Below are 16,012 nucleotides of genomic sequence, written 5' to 3' on the forward strand. Positions count from 1 at the left end.
TGGAACCTGTATGCTTTGAAGTATCTGAGTACTGGTGTTTTACTGACTTGCAAAGTTTTCCTGGCCAAGAATAAATCAAAAATACTTCAAACAACTGCAGCAAAACTCTTTTTCTCATTTTTTCTCATAATCCGTCTTTAGGAAAGAGTAACCTCTTTGCTGACTTAAAAGGTGACACCGGTGAAAGGTACATGGAAAATAAAGATGCTATAATGAGAAGAACCGTGAGCACGTTCAGAGGACATCTGCTGAGATGTTATCGGTGGCACAGAAGCCCTGCCCATTCCATTCGGTGACATCATTTTCTACAACTGCCAGCCTGTCCTGGCAGGCTCAGGGGCTGCAGCGGGAATGCTGTGTGAGAGCCAGGCTGGATGTAGCAGAAAAATACCCTGGGCCCGATTCCCTCCCGGCTGGCAATGAGTGTGTGGCCGAGGAGCAGCTGCTTCTCCAGCTGAATGCAGATGGCAAGGCTGAGGGCAGGGAAGACTGCAAGGCAGGTCAACAGGTTGATTTCTTTCACAGTTGCCTTTATTATTTTTATGTTTAGTGTCTGTTAGATAAGCACCAAGAAGGTCCTGCAGAGACTCCCCTTGGCACTGGGCACGGACCTGCCAAGAGGTAGGTCTTGTTCCACACAGCCCCAAAGGGATGGTCGCATCCTGATTTGTGCAGGCTCTTGGTGGACCCAGTTTAATGGGTGAGCATTCTGTTCAAGGCTGGGATGGGAATTTCAGCAAACAGGCAATGTCGGACAGCTTGAGGCCCAAGAAAACCAGTTATGTGCTGCGTATGGGGGGGGACGGGGCGGGCAGGACAACTAAATAGGTCCTTGTTGTATCAGTACACAAGCAAGTTTTTTAGCCTGAATTTTGCAGTGTTTATGCATGTGCCTGATTCTTATTCCTAGTATCTTCTTAAACTACTACTTCTTCCTAGTATCTTCTTAATTTCTGGATGCCTTCAGCTCATGTGGCAGCAACGTTTTCAATGCCTGTGTCTACATTGAATCAGGAGTGTGCTTTTAAAGCAGATCTCCTGATTGTACCAATTCACTGTGCTTCGGTCTGTATCACACGGACCAGTCTAGGAGTGCATGAACTGGGCCTCCTTCCAGTGAACCTAAACCAGTGAGATCCTTCAGACCAGTCCACATGAACTCTGACTACCACTGGGCAAGCAGTCCCTGGGACCCTGTTACAGCTAGCCCGAAGCCCCCCCCCCCCCCCCACTTCACTGCAGCACCTTTGGTGTGGAGATGGGATCCTCAGCTCCAACCGGATCACTCCAGAAAACCACTCCTGTGGCCAGTGCTGCTCAGGCATCATGGCTTGCTGCTCACAGGGAACTGCAGGCTGGGGTAGGGGAGAGGAAGAGGATTTGGGCTTGGAGGGGACCCTGTCCCTCAAAACACGACGGGCAATAACTCGCTCTGGCCACAGGGTGCAACAGCCACAAACCTCTCTGTAGGTGCAGCTAAGAAACCCAGCCTAGATGTAGCCAAAGGGTAGCAAAAGCACTTGAAAGCTTTGTGACAGTAAGAAGTCAAGCAGAAAAGGAGACCTCAGTGATTTCAGTGAGGGCAAACAGTAGCAGGAGCTCAAACTTGGTTAGACATGAAAGAGCTACAGGAGAGAGATACTCAAGCAGCAAAAGATATATTTTAAATATATATTTATTTAAATTAATAAATGATTTATTGAATATAAAAATTACTATCAGGACTCTTCTTTCGTAGAAGTGCTTCTTGTGTGATAAATAAGCAGAAACTCATCTGGGTTTTTTCCTCCATAAGCTGTTGCATTTTATTTGGTGTCTGATCAGCGTGGCTGTAGAAACAAGTACACAACAGGGCTCTGAAGTAAAGAGTGCACCAAAGATAGGAATTTCTTTCTTCGCTTTTCCTGTTTTTATTCATGGTAGTGTCATCTCTTACCTATGAGATGTGAATACAGATGAAGACATCACTAAGTGCAATTTTATGTCTGAAGTAGCCAGAGGGTCAGACCAGAACGATGCTGAAATGATCACTTCTGCCCTTAAAAGTTTCCAAAGGATACAATTTTGAAGTGATCCAAAGGACAGCAGATCTTCACGTGCATGCAGATGCCATTAAGAATGCACTGAAGAAATTAAAAGCAATCCCTTCTCCTCTAGCGTTAACATGCAAACAATAAAAGCCCCTGCCAGTCCACTGGATAAATGTCATATGTATGACATTTTAAAGGATCTAGGAAGCCCCTGTCACCATGATGCCTCAAACCTTAACAGCTCGATTACAGCTCTTGATCTCTAGGAAAACTGCACGTATCATGAGGAAGATGACCTGCTCTGCACTGGCTTTCCCCTGGAGCTCAATGCAGGAGGACCAGGGCCCCAAGAACCCATGGCTGTGCCAGTGTCCACATCCCGCAGCATGGCTGCTGCTCCTTCCACGTTTCCACGTGAGGACTTGCAGGGGTGATCAGCCACTGCAACTGCATCCAAAGGAATATGCCCACATTGTATTCAACTCCATAATTTTGGGTTAATAGCAGAATCAGGGTTGGGTGTGTGAGAGTTGGGAAAGCAACAGGAACCTGACAAGTTTTTATTTTTCTTTTAATGTATGTCTATACCTTCAGCATTTCAGTCTCAGAGGATTTGCCTTTCTGACTGTGGTTAAGAGCATGATGTTTCCTCCCACAGATCATTGAAATTTCAGCATTTTCAGGTATCTTCCCTGAACTAAGAACTCCTGACATGTTACTTTATAAGCAATGCAGCGGTTTGAAGCAGACTTCAGTCCTTCAGATCAAAGACCATGGCTTATGATGTGTCTCTACAGTGCTAATGCTGCCTGGTTCAGACTGGGGCTTGTGGTTAGTACTGTAACAACAAAAGCAACTGCAGTGGTATATGGGACAGAACTGATATATTTGCTATTTTTATATGTTCTATATCTAACTAGCGCATTTTCTATGCAAACCAATGCAGTTCCTGTTTATATACCAAATTCTCCAGAGCGTGTTTGCTGCCCCTTGTCATGGCTATGCTTATTCCTGGTGAAGGGGGCTGTGCTGCTCGCACCGTGGAGTTTGTCAGCAGCATTTGTGACCCAGCCAGAACAGCTCTGCTGGACTGTAAATGCGAAACGTGCCTTCTTCCTCCCACTCCAGCTGCAGAAAGCAGACTGCCACCCCGGGGCTGCCCAGCTTTAGCATCCTGGTGACCAGGAACAGAAGCTGGAAACCAAACCTAGGTCTCCTGCCTGACCTCTGCCAAGGCCTTTAGCAAGCCATTGGGAAGAAGAGCTCCCCAAAAATGCTTCAGCAAACAGGCATCATTCAGCTCACTGCTCTTCGTGTTACCAGTTTAGCTGATGCTTATTATTGTAGGAAATTCGTTGGGTAATTACAAACATAATCATACAACTATTGATTCACAAAATTAATTTCTAAAAAGTAAAACTACAATGTTTCAGTATGACTATATTTATTATTTTTTCCAGATAGCCTGTTATTGTTTTGCTATTGAGAAATAAACCTTCAAACACTGGATTCGTTCAATTTTAGAAGCATAACTTGTGTTCATTATATTTGGTGCTGTGAAATGCACTTTTAATATGTATTTTTATTGAGCTATATTTTTGTCTGAGACCAAACCTGAGTTGTTTGTTTAAAAGCTATTAATGCCTAGACTGAGATACTAGCTCTGTAATTCTAACAGGATGTCATATAGTCTCTTCCTTTGAGTACCTTTGAGTACAGCCCACCTTTTAAAAAGGGAGGAAGAAACTCACTGTTGGCCCATAAAAATGCTGTCATTACTTGCAGTCATGGAACAGAACTTGTCCTGCTGGGGTTCAACTCAATAATTCCACTTCATCTTAACATGCTAGTCTTTCTTCTTATGCTTGACTGGATAAAGAACATTTTTATCCAAAGCTGCAGAATTTCAATGTTTTAAAATAACTTCAAGAAGTTACATTGAATTACATGTTACTTACCTATATATATGTTAAAAATGGATGAGAACGGGAGTGCCTGCTCTCCTGCTGTGGTATCAATACACTGTTTGGCAATCAATCATTCTTTGCCACTAAACCCCTGTGTTCAGTATTTTCAGGTAATATAAATCTAAGGAACAATTGATGCCCCTTATTCTGAAGCACTTAATAACCTGGAATCAACACATATGAAATTTGAGGAAGCGCTCTGGGAAATCTAGGGACTTCCCTGAAAATTAGGGTTTATAGACTATAATCCTATTGATGATAACTAAGTGATAAAACCCACATTGTTTGCATTTATAACAATTCTTGAGTGATTTCATTGTTCTCAAAGGAAAAAAAAATGCTGCTTTTGTTCATTGTTAATACAAAGTCACTTTTGTTGTTGCAGACCAGGCACTTCCTACTTTACCTGGGTATTTTTATCCACAGTACTTTGCTGTGTTTGAAAGATAAGCCCTTACTCCAGAATCTGAATTGCACTTTCCCCTCAAATCTGGGGCATGTCAGGTCCAGATCGGGATCCAAACTTTCTAGTTTGGGCCTGTCTTTCATCATGGTAAATCAACAGTCGGCAAATCTAAACAATCTGTTCGTGTTGAAATTTTGGGGTTTTTTAATTGTACTTCCTTTCTAGCAAACAACAGAGGTTTATTTTGTTCTCTTCAGGATGGAAAACTGTTTACTGTATAGCTTTATTTTTTAAACTGCTGCTTCATTTGCAAGGGGAAGTCCTAATGACCTTGCTCACCACGCCGCCTGGGAACTTATCAATCAGGACAGGATTTGGCAGGAAAGCAAGAAAGCTCTCCTGCAATCAGATATATTACCAGAGATCCCCCTGCCTGGACAGAAGTGTCTTACAACCAGTGAACTCCTGTACTCACACATGCTCTTTATTGCTAGGTGTAACTGCAGTCTGAAGACTCAACATTAGCTCCTAAATGAATTTCCTTCTTGTTTTTGTGAAGTTTGGTACATGTCCTCTGAGCTGCCTGCAAGATTTGCATACTGTCGATTAATTTAATTGTCAATATATCTTTAATGTCTACCTCCATTTTAATCTACACTGGATATTCTGTACATAATGCACAGTGGGTCGAAATGCAATCACAAACCCAGGTTTTTCCTTTCCTCGGCCTTTGCATCTTAGAGACCTCTCACAGCCATTTCATTCTGCCCCGCTATCAGCAGAAATCTTTCCACTGACTGCAGCAGATGAAGATCTGACACTAAACGAGGTAACTGAGCCTGTACCACGGGGTTTGCTTATTCTGCTAATGCCTGAATGGTACATTTTTAAAACTGTGCTGAAATATGCCACAGTAAACCTAAAGGTGAACCACAAAAAATACAATGCTGGTGTAGCAGGAAGGGCTGTTCCTTGGTGGGAAAGGCAGTCTCAGCCTTTATCCCTCCACCACAAAGAAGAGTGAAGCCTCTTCTCCTCTCTCCCAGCGTTGGCTCCTGTAGCACACTGGTATACCCAAAATCCAGCCATCCATTTGACGCTTGGGAACCCTTGTGACAGATACGATTAGGCAGACCTGGCTGATCAAAATGAAAGAAGAAAGTGAATTTCACTGAACATGTACAATCATTCAACTGATGTGGTAGAAAAGCCTCTTATGATATCAAATAGGCTTCCTACCCGTGAAAAGGCAGAGTCGTAGTCCCCAGCTTTACCACTGTAATGAGTTTTATGCACCTTTGTGTTGTTAACAGTGCAAAGCTGTGGGAAGATGTGCTGTTTTCTCAGGTCCAGCTAGCTTCCGAGTGCAGAAATGCAGTCATTGGTGATCCCACATTTCTGAAGAAACCCCATCAGTTCTTGCAGCCCAGTTGGTGTTTATGGCACTGTCAATTAGAAAATAAACAAAATCCCTTAATGACCAAAGAGGCCAAATTTTGATGCTGGAAGTGCGGAGAAGTAACAGATCTGTTGAAGACATTTCCACAACATCGTTCTTCAGAGCAGAACGGCTCTTCAAAAAAATCTCACAATATGTTGCTGTGCGGTAAAGCGACAGCTCAAGTAACTGGTGGTGGTGGGAGCCATTCCTGCTGGGAGAGCGGGATAGCCTGGAGCGCCGCACCCGTGCTCACCGGCCCGGGCCCTGGGGCCACCGCCCACCCTCCCCACCGCTCAGGCCCCCCTGCTGCCCACCGGGGGGGTGAAAAGCCCGCTGGGGCCCGGGACACCGTGGGGTGCCATCAATGGGCACACGGGCAGGCTCCGAGCGCAGGTGAGCGGGCTGGCACCCCGCGCTGCCGCTGGCGGCCCCCCGGAGGTTCACGGGGCCCTGGCCCTTCCCCGAGGTTGGAAGGCGGGGGGCTGCCGGGCCTCTCCCCTGCGGCCGGGCCGGCCCCCGTGTTTGGGGCGAGTTGCCCACGCCCCGGGCGCCAGGCTCCTAATGCTGGCGGCTTCCCGCGAGGCCGGGCTGCGAGAGGCCACAGCACCGCGCAGGGCCCGAGCGCCCGGCCCAGGCAGCCGGGACCGTGCCGGGGGAGGGGAAACCCCCGCCGCCGGGCCGGGCCGCGCCGCGCCGGGGTCCGGAACCGCCGCGGGGCCGGCCTGGCGGGTGGGCGGAGGGCGCTGCCCCGCCGCGCCGAGGGGCGCTCCGAGGGCGGCGAGGCGGGGCCGGGCGGTGAAGTGCCCCCCGCCCCGGAGAGCGGCGCGGCGCGGGGCGGCCCCTCGGCGCGGCGGGCGGGAAGCAGCGCGGCGGCGGTAGGACCCGGCGGCCGCTCCCCGGAGGATGTGAGCGAGCGCCGCGGAGACGCGTGTGGGACGAGCCCGGCCCCGGCTGCGGGAGCTCGGTCCGGTGGCGCGGGGGGAGGCGGCGGCGGCGGCGGCTGCGGGGGGGGGCTGCTGAGCGAGGCGAGGGGCGGCCTCCCCCTCCCGGCCGGAGGCAGGGCGGCGGCGGGGGCGAGGCGGAGCGGCGGGGAAGGCGAGCCGGCAGCCGGAGCGGGCGTGTGAGCCCCATGGGCCGAGAGCCTGCGAGAGGGGGAGGAGGAGCCGCCCCGCCGCCCGCCGCCCGGGGATGGTGAGGAGGCGGCGGCTGCCGGCAGCCCAGTGAGGCCTTCGCTCGGCACCCGCCGGAGAGCCCGCCTCGCCAGCCTCCCCCTTCCCCCCGCTCGCTCGCTGGCTCGCTCCCCCCTTCCCTCCCCTTCCCCTGCCTCCCTCCCCGGCTCCCTTCCCCTGCCGCCGCCACCCTCCCATCACCTCCTCCCCGGGCTCCAGCCATGTAAGTGACCCGCTCCCCCGGCTGGGAAGGGCTGGGGGAAGGAAGCGACGGGGCCGGGGCCTGCTCCGGTCGGCCGCGCCGTGCCCGCCGCATTGTGCGAGGCCGGGAGGGGAAGGGAAGGGAAGGGGGGCGGCCGCCGTCCGCCTTCCCCGGGCGGCGGCCGCTGACCCGCCTAGGCCGCGGCGGCGGGTGGGGGGCTGCCCCGCCGCCCCACCGGGCACGGCCGGGTTGCGGCGCGCCGGGGCGGCTGGGGGGGTGAGGGGGGCCGGGCTGCGGGCGGCCCCCGGCCGGCGTCCTGCCGGTGGGCCCGGGGCGGGCAGCAAGCTGTTGGCTCCCGCGGGATGCGGCGGGGGGGGCGCGGGGGGAGCCCCCGGCGGCCCTCGGACCTGCCCCCACCCGGCCTCCCTCGGAGCCGCGGCCTCCAGCGCCGGCGGGGGCTGGGGCCGCCCGGGACGTGCCCGAGCATCCCCCATGGAAACGGGGGTGGCGGGGGGGGGGTGTGTGTATTTCTAAAACTGTGGCAAATAAAAGTAGCCGAGTGCCCCCGCTTCTCCCACCTCACCCGCCCCCATTTTTTCCCCTTGTCTTCTGTAGCCGCGTTGTTCAGCCCAGCTCCGCTTTGCGGACCACTGTTTGCCGACGGGGGTGTGATTATCTCCGTGGGCATTTGGTGTGTGTAGGTGGCTGTGCAGCGTTTGGGGACTTGATTTTTTTTCTTTTTTTTTCTTTTTTTTTTTCAGTCTTGTTTTGCAGAGCTGTAGGGAGCTGTCTGCAGATACACCCACCCCCCCACCCCCATCTCAGGTGAAATTCTGCAGTTACCAAAATGTTCTCAGAGACTTCTAGGACTTTTACTTCTGTTTCCTTCTAAAGCACATAATTATAATCGAGTATATGAGCGTGCTGTGACTTCTAATATATTTTACTGACAGTATGCTACTGATGCTAATGCAGCTTGCACCTTACAGTATCCCCCCTGCTCCTCCCAACCCCCTTGGGGAAAGTATTTAACTGTTCTTTTTGGTTTGCTCTCCTACCACCTTTTAACATTTAAGAAGCAAATCCCTGATTTGCTCTTGTTTGTTTTATTTATACCACAGGAGGGATGTACATTTCAAAATACAGTTATAAAGGGGAGTTACTAACACTTAATTCAGAAGAATATTTGTTTACAGGTAAATAAATTTGACATACTGCATGACTAGTAATTACTTTTATGTAGTAGTTAATTTTCTGATGACAGCCACAACATTTGTCTGAGTTAACAGACTTAAAGATGCTGTGGAACTACCTTTGATTTTTTAAGTAGGAGGGTTTTTGTTGTGTGTGATGTTTATAGAACTGGTTTTGGTGTGCAGCGATGGTAAATCAAATTCAAGAATTGATCCAATGTCCACAAATAACTTATAGCTCCAGCATTCACTTGGCGGCTTATAAAAATGTCCTGTAAGTGATTACATTAAGAATGAAATAGGTTCATGACTGACGTGGTTTGTTTGGGGACAGAACAAAACTTCTGTTATAAATACGTCAAAATGGAATTTGATTAAATGCATCTCAAGTTGGTACAGAAGTTCTGAGCAGCACAGTTCTTAAATTATATGAGCAGAAACTGTAAAAGGGCTTGTTTGGGAACATAAAGAGGATTTTGTCTGGGCTGTGTCTTTGACAGAGAGGGTATGAAGAAGTCTCTTTTCTGCCATCATTCAGTTTTGAAATAGCTTAGTTTGTCCTATCAAACCGTAGTTGTAGTTGCAGCTTGGACAGCTGGATGTCGTAACTCTGGCCCCCTCACCTGAACAGTGTCAACCTCCTGTCTATTGATCAGCGAAGGCATGAGAGCACAAGTATTTCACATTACAGTTTTGTAAACCTAGATTAGATGAACAGACTGAAAGAAAAGTGGATGTGGCTTTAGAGATTTTTTGTTCTCCACTTACCATTTTCCTTGTAGCTTAGTATCAGAGAAGCCTTTCTGAACCTTGTGATAAGCCGCACTTGCTGCCATGAAGCGTAGACGTGATGTCATTCGTCGCAGAACATACGGTAGCAAATATTAGTGACCACACCTAACTCATGGGCCACAGTATGTTTTTGTAAAGTAAGCTAAGATGCTGGAACAACCTGGTCCTTCGAACACCGTCTGCCCAGATTTGGTAACTGGGTCATGGTGCGAAGCTGCTGCAGGCTTAGAGGGCCCTGAGCACATTGGAAATGCTGCTGCTCCTGCAAAATATCCAAGGCAGGATTTGTGCAATGCAGGAGATGTACTTCACTGGTCAAAGCCTGGTGGGGACACGTTATCTCTATGCTCCACTTGAAATGTTGGCTGGAGCCCAACTTTGTTGTGTCAGTGCTGTTCAGGTGCAGTTGGCTCTCAGCTGTGAGCTTATGCTGGGATGTGGGATCTGCTGTGGGAAGAGAGCTTAGGTTGCTCATGGTATAAATGTAATGGGCCCAAACACACACACACCCCGCCCCACTCCAGTTACTGCGTGTCTCATCTGCTCTCATGACAGTGTCATGTGGCCAGGGTATGCAGGCATGAGCAGCTGGATCCTTTTTTGCCTGGTGCTGCTGCTGTGCATTGTAACAACACCTAAGGATGTGTAGTGCGTTAGGAGGGCTCAGGGTATTCTGGGAGCATCAGGACTGTGCCACACCAGGGCAGCGGGCATCAGTAACTGGTGGTGTGATGGGCAAAGTGTTAGTCCTGGAGCATGCTTTGCTCTAACCTGCTTTCTGATCTGAGCTAACTTGTAGAGCCTGAGCACAGTCTAATGTGCCAGGTGAGGCAGTGGCAGGGCTGAGGTTGGTGAGTGTGATCCACATTCAGTCTCTTACTGTCCCTCAGGAAGATGAGGTGATGACCGTAGATGCTGCTTGCATCCTGTAAGCTTAGGTTTTGGCCTCAGTATTATGGAAGAATTCCTTTCAGAAGGTGAGCATAATAAATGGAAGAGAACGAGCGAAGGAGCTCTGATGTAACTCTCCCAAATACGGAAAAGATGGTTCTGCTCCACCTTCAGTTGGACGGTTGGTTTGACTGACTCCTTAAAGCAGGTTTTGCTGCTGCTGCAGTGCCTAGGGAAGTGAGTTATCTCAGTATTTATGAAGAAGTTAATAACCTTTAAGGAATTAATATACACGTAAAACCAGTGTCACCGTGATACGATGCTGATGTGCTGTTCGTGATTTACTGCACTTCAGCATGTGAGGAATACGTTGGTATTGAAAAAGGTATTACAGAAATGCATATTGAAAAACAAGCAAACATCAGGCTAAGAGAAAGACTGAGTTGTTTAGCTTTTGACAGTATTCAGTCATGTGCAGACACAGGCTGGAGCAGCCAGGTCATACTTACCTCAAATGCCCTCAGTTCGCTGGGAACCATTCCTAGATGGCCATAAATGAGGACTGTAATCATTCCTTTTTTTTTTTTTTTTTTCTTTTCCCCTCTAAGGATTTTATGGAAAAGGAACTTTCTCTGGTTTACGCATCTTCAGTAGTACATTGACCTGTAGTTAACTTGCTCTTCTATTCTGAGAAATAGCTCTTACTTGCTGCCACTGTCTTCAATAGCATCTTTTACTAAAATAGATATATTAGGCACAGCTTGAACTTAGTTTTAAAATATAGCAGATAAGAGTGGGTTTGCTGCTGTTGGAACTGTATATGGACATCTTTTTGGACAGCGAGAAGGGATCCCCAGCTCTTTGCAGTGTGAAGAAAAATAAGCTTAAGTTCCCCCTTACAAAATACGCGCTCTGGCATAGCTGACTGAAGGACTGAGGTGGAGCCCATGCTGCAGTTTGGTGTCGGGGAATGTTTAGCGTTTTCCCACTTTGTTGTGCTGTACTACCCAGTCTTCTGTGCGTGTCTCATTTATAATACCCCCTACCACCTTCACCACCCCTCTCCCCTGGAAGGAGACAGGCAGGTAAGGACACATCCATGATAGCAGGGTTGCGGTAGCGAGTGGGGAGTGTTTCTTGGGTACAAGTTTAAGGGAAAAGGCAGTCCAAACTTTTTGAATGCTGCAGAGAGTAGAAAAAAGTAGTTCCTCTGAACTTTGAATTTCTTTGTTGATCTGCTTTTTTGGGCTGTATTGTCATTCAGATTAGGAGATTTCAGTTTGGATGGGAGCAGGAGGCTGCCAAGTGGTAATTTTGGCAAGCGTTAACCCAGAAAACCTGGCGTAAGTTAGCTGCAGATTGCAGAATTTTGGGCCTTCGCGCTTTTTTCTGTTTTTAGTAATAGAATTGGCCTTTCTACAGACTAGTTTGGCTTGTAGCTTCCTTCTTTATGTATGGTTATTGAAAAGGATATTGATTGTTTAATGCAGCTAAATTGTTGAATTCAAGGTGCAGAGGTGGGTTGCACAGTCCCTGTGTTCTATTATGGCACGTTAGAAGCATTAACTTTCACACCTGGGTGCTGCATTTCCAGATGTAAGCTGTGATAATCTTAGGGGTTTTGTTTAACACCTTGCAAATGGCTTGATGCTTAAACGAGGCCTCTAAATGAGGTCTGGTCTACCCTTGACATGAACAAGTAAGTCTAGCTTGCGTGACTCTTGTGCATGCAATTTTGAAAGGAGAATGAAAGCCTGCAGTGGTCGTCAAGTTCTATCCTAATTCCTCTGGAGCCAAAGGAGTTTGTTCCAAGGTAACTCTGGCAGCTGTGGGTTACTGGTCTCTATTCTGCAGCATATGGTGTTCTCATATTTATTAATGAAATTAAGGCATTCTTACATGTCTTTTGTTCCAATGTCATTTTTTTGTGTGTGTTTTCCCTCCCTCAGGCAAACATCTTATCTGTTTCTCGGAGTTGATAATTATAGCCAGTGAGATATGGCAGATTTGTAATTTGAAAAAACCCAGCCCCACTACTCCTTGTTTCTGGGGGAAAACCAGAAAATAAAAGTGTTACTGGAAAAACTGAGGAATAGTGATAAACCGTGAAAGTTCATAGGCAAAGTATCAGGGGAGGGACCTCCTTTCTCCCAGTCTATTTCTGCTGGCAGTGGTGGGACTTGTTCAAATTTGGCCTCCCTGCTTTGAAGGCTGCCCATTTCAGAGCACTGGCGATGTACGGTACAGAGCCCTCTGGCCCAGCTGGGGTTTCAGTTCTGGGTTGGATTCATTCAGATCACCTGTTTCTTCCATCCAGGGTTGTGTCTTAATGAGTTATGGGGAATTAGTTGCTTTTTTAATCGAGTTTCTGATGGATGGATATCACCTGTGTGCTCAGAGATAATTGATACATGTGTGCCAAATGCATGCAGAGATGGTAAATATTTTTCAGGTGGGAATGTGATGTCTCTGTGGTTCAAAAGTGACTGCAGTAAAAAACAGGTCTTTGGTGGCGGGTGACAAATGCTGCTGAGTTTTGTTTTATTAAACTTCTTCGTTACTGCTGGGAATTTGTCACCAATTACATTTTTTTGATCACCCATGTAATACCAAATTGAATGGCGGTATGGACACTTTGGAGAGCACAGAAGTCATTAAAGAAAAACAAGCAGAGAACGTTTGTACCACAGGCAGAAAAATAATCGGATTCAATTTAGAAAAATAATAAAAGCTAATGCATTTGGGAAGAGATTACTTTCAATGAGGGAGAAAAACGCAAAAAACATTTCTGTGGTAGTCAGCCATGAGCTAGACACGTTTTCAATAAGATAGGGCAATTTTAAGCTATTTAGATAGGGACTTCATCTCATAAAGCAGAGGAGTAAAAATCCTAAGTTGTATTTAGATGTATTTCGTTGCAAGGAAGACAGCAGCAAACTGCGATGCATTCAGGGAAGAGCAATAACATTGATCAGGGTGCTCTAAGGGCTGATTTAAGATAACAGAAAGGTATGTGAGCTTATCTGAGACTTTGTGTACCTCTAGCAGAGGCAGGAGTTATAAATAACAAAGGTAGAGAAGACACTTCCTGGGGAGTCGAGGAGATCTGAGTGGGATTAACAGGATGATGGTGAAGGTAGGAAAATCTGAAGCAGGGTATTGGGAATTTTTATTGCCAGAAGTTTATCTCTAAGATGCCTGTGTGTTGCTAGTTGATAGACTACTATACATTAGACTGTAAAAAAACCACACCTTCCAGAAGAGGTTCTAGAAGTCGTCTTATCAGGAAATACTGAAAACTGGACTTTGTGAAATCTCAGAATTGTTATTGTTGTGGAGAGTGAGGTGGTGTTGGAGAGATGGAGGTCTGCTGGGCAAGAGCTTGCATCCACCTCTTACTCAGACAGCATCTGGTGATATTGTGAGTCTGTCCACAATTGATCTGCTCAGTGAAGAAGCAGGACTTCAGCAAGCATGTATTTTGTCATCTCCACCCACGAGATACAAAAATCCTCGTAAAGAGCTAAGCCCGCATTTAGGATTTGTAATAATAATAATAATAAAAAAGTGCCCAAACCAACAACCCAACAATGAAACCTACTCCCTGTTGTATCCCTTACTGTACATATGTGACATACATCAAAATGACAGTTCACTCTTCTTTTGATCCTTTTAGAAATAGCTGAGAAGGAGGAAAACGGGAAAAAAAACCCCAAACCATCCCTTTTGTGGAGCCTTCTGCAGGAGTTCAGGAATTTCAACAGAGTGATCTTTTGGCATAAACTGGTTTTTCAAGAGACATTCCTGCCATTATGAATGAAGTAGCAATAGTGAAGGAAGGGTGGCTTCACAAACGAGGTAAGTGTCTCTTCACTCCAGGACAGTAGACTGACTTTCGTGTGATGATCTGTCCTTTAGCAGCATGTCCTCAAATAGTCTGCTATTTTTCCATTCACCCTAACGGGCAGTGGCATGTAAGGAGTGTGCGTGACTTTCTCTTAAGTTTGAGAAATCACACATAGAAGGGGTTTTCTTCGCGGGTGTGCGTGTGTGTACGCTCACTGAAAAGTGTCAGCTGCTTTGAAAATGGCGATAAAGATAGCAACTTAGGAGGTACTGCTTGGAGCGTTAAAGGTTAAATTGTTCTAAATTATTTTGGTTTATATGTAAGTCTGCAGCTTTTCTTTTTATGTTGGAAGGTAGAATTGTCTTGAGGTGGATCTTCATTTGAATGGTGAAAAATACGCCTGTATTTTGTGAGCAATGCTGAGCTGTTGCAGAGACTTGCTAGAGAATGCACCGTTTGGTTTGAGTCTGAACCGTTCTTGGTACCAGTGTCTTAGTCAGGAAGAATAACCTTGAGTTTGTGCACCCTGTGCATTTCTGTTGTACCACTAATGGCGTTTGATTTTTATTTAAAAATCTTTATTCTTGACTGGGTGGCAAACGTGAAATAACATAGCTATTAGACTTCAAATGTCTGATTCCCAAAACACCGGGGCTGTTTTTTTGGGGGGGTAAGGTGGTGTTTGTTTTCAAGTACTGCAGCATTGCTCCTATAAGGTACTTGACTCACCTGTTTCTTTGTATTCTGCTATCATTTCTTGGAAGGGATTGAGCAGTGTTAGGTACTTTCCGTAATACCGTCATTTTTTTGGACCAAAAACAGAATCTGTGTGCTCCAGCAGTAGGGAAGCTCGCATGGTTCTGCAGGCTCAGGATTTTTCTAGAGGGTTTGCAACAACTTGCCTGAAGGTGCAAAGGTGTAGCATAATTATTTCTGGAAGAAAATGGAAATGTATTATCATAACCTTGATAAAGGCTGGTGGTTCTTCTGCAACAATAAGAAATTTCTAAGAATTTGGAAAACATGATGATAATCTGTGTTTTAAAAGGGTGAAAATAGAGATTTCTAATAGCTGGATGTGCAGCCTAGCTTAGCATATTGTCTGATGATGTAAAAATATTTTGATAAAGTTCTTTGTTTGTTTGTTTGGTTTTTTTGTTCTTGTTTATTTCGGGTAGAAATGCCTTTCCACTCATTGCCTTAACTCATTCAGTAATTTTGGTGTACCCAGGCTACCTTGTTCTGATGAAGTATTTGAGAATTATGCTGTGTTTGGGTAAAACAGGAGAAAGTAACACAGAATTATGCTTCCCATTCCCATTTATTAATTTAGAAACTCTTCAAATCAGAGAGATAAGTTTTTAGTTTTAAATTAAGTGATTAAGCTTTTTTGTAAACTAACTGTTGTTACAATTCTTTCTGCACTTACCTGTAACTTTAAAAAACCCAAAGTGTTACTTTGAGGAGCACTGAATGAAAACCTGAGGGAGAAGCATTTGTTTTAAAAAGTAAAAAATCCTGGGGAAGAAGCATTTATTTTAAAAAGTCCAAAAATCTGGGGGAGAAACATTTAAAGTGTGAAGCTGGCTTTGTATTGTCAGGATGATTCAGAGGCAGATGTGCCTGAAACTTTGAAACAGTCGTGTTGCATTTCAAGCTTGTCTGTATTTACTCTTGAGAATTTACTTTTCATTGTTTCTAGGATTATGATAAAGCTACTTTCAAGTAAGGAGACCTCTGGAGGAGCTCTTAGTAAAAGATGCCCTGATATTTTTTTTTTTTTTTTCAATTACCTTAGAGAAACAGATTATGATCTTTGATGGTTTGGTGATAATATTATGATGAGATTATCTGCTGAACCCATTTCCAAAATGTTACTCTGCATGTTCTGCATATTTGAGACTGCAAATTTGTGCCCAAATGCCCAAACTGTTAAGCAGGTGTTTTTTGCATGCTAGCTTTCCTAATCTTTTTAACCTGCTCCCCAATGCCTTTTTGCCTTCTTGGTATGTGTGGTGACACCTATTGCATTCCACTGCATTGACTTTGCAGCTGTTAATTTGGTGTTGTCCAT

The 16,012-nt window shown here is 46.3% G+C and overlaps 1 protein-coding gene and 1 long non-coding RNA gene across 5 annotated transcripts in view; one reads left to right on the forward strand and one right to left on the reverse strand.

Moving 5' to 3' along the window:
- Positions 1-1,730: 1,730 nt before the first annotated feature.
- Positions 1,731-7,430, reverse strand: LOC130153031 (uncharacterized). The gene is made up of 3 exons (XR_008823187.1): positions 7,215-7,430; positions 5,643-5,848; positions 1,731-5,542 (listed from the first exon to the last, which is right to left on the reverse strand). It is a non-coding gene; the product is annotated as an uncharacterized LOC130153031 (long non-coding RNA).
- The window catches only part of AKT1 (AKT serine/threonine kinase 1), a 74,830-nt gene continuing 65,375 nt past the window's right edge, over positions 6,558-16,012 (forward strand). The window contains exons 1-3 of one of the 4 annotated variants that reach the window (XM_056347437.1): positions 6,558-6,749; positions 8,337-8,411; positions 13,768-13,949. In XM_056347437.1, the coding sequence (XP_056203412.1) occupies positions 13,904-13,949 (46 nt within the window). In that variant the 5' untranslated portion in view covers positions 6,558-6,749; positions 8,337-8,411; positions 13,768-13,903. Of the gene's footprint in view, positions 6,750-6,780; positions 7,237-8,336; positions 8,412-13,767; positions 13,950-16,012 lie in introns of those variants that run through there. The other 3 variants (XM_056347436.1, XM_056347438.1, XM_056347435.1) reach the window with 3 other exon arrangements.

The sequence above is a fragment of the Falco biarmicus genome, chromosome 7 (assembly GCF_023638135.1).
Source record: "Falco biarmicus isolate bFalBia1 chromosome 7, bFalBia1.pri, whole genome shotgun sequence".
Lineage (NCBI taxonomy): Eukaryota > Metazoa > Chordata > Aves > Falconiformes > Falconidae > Falco > Falco biarmicus.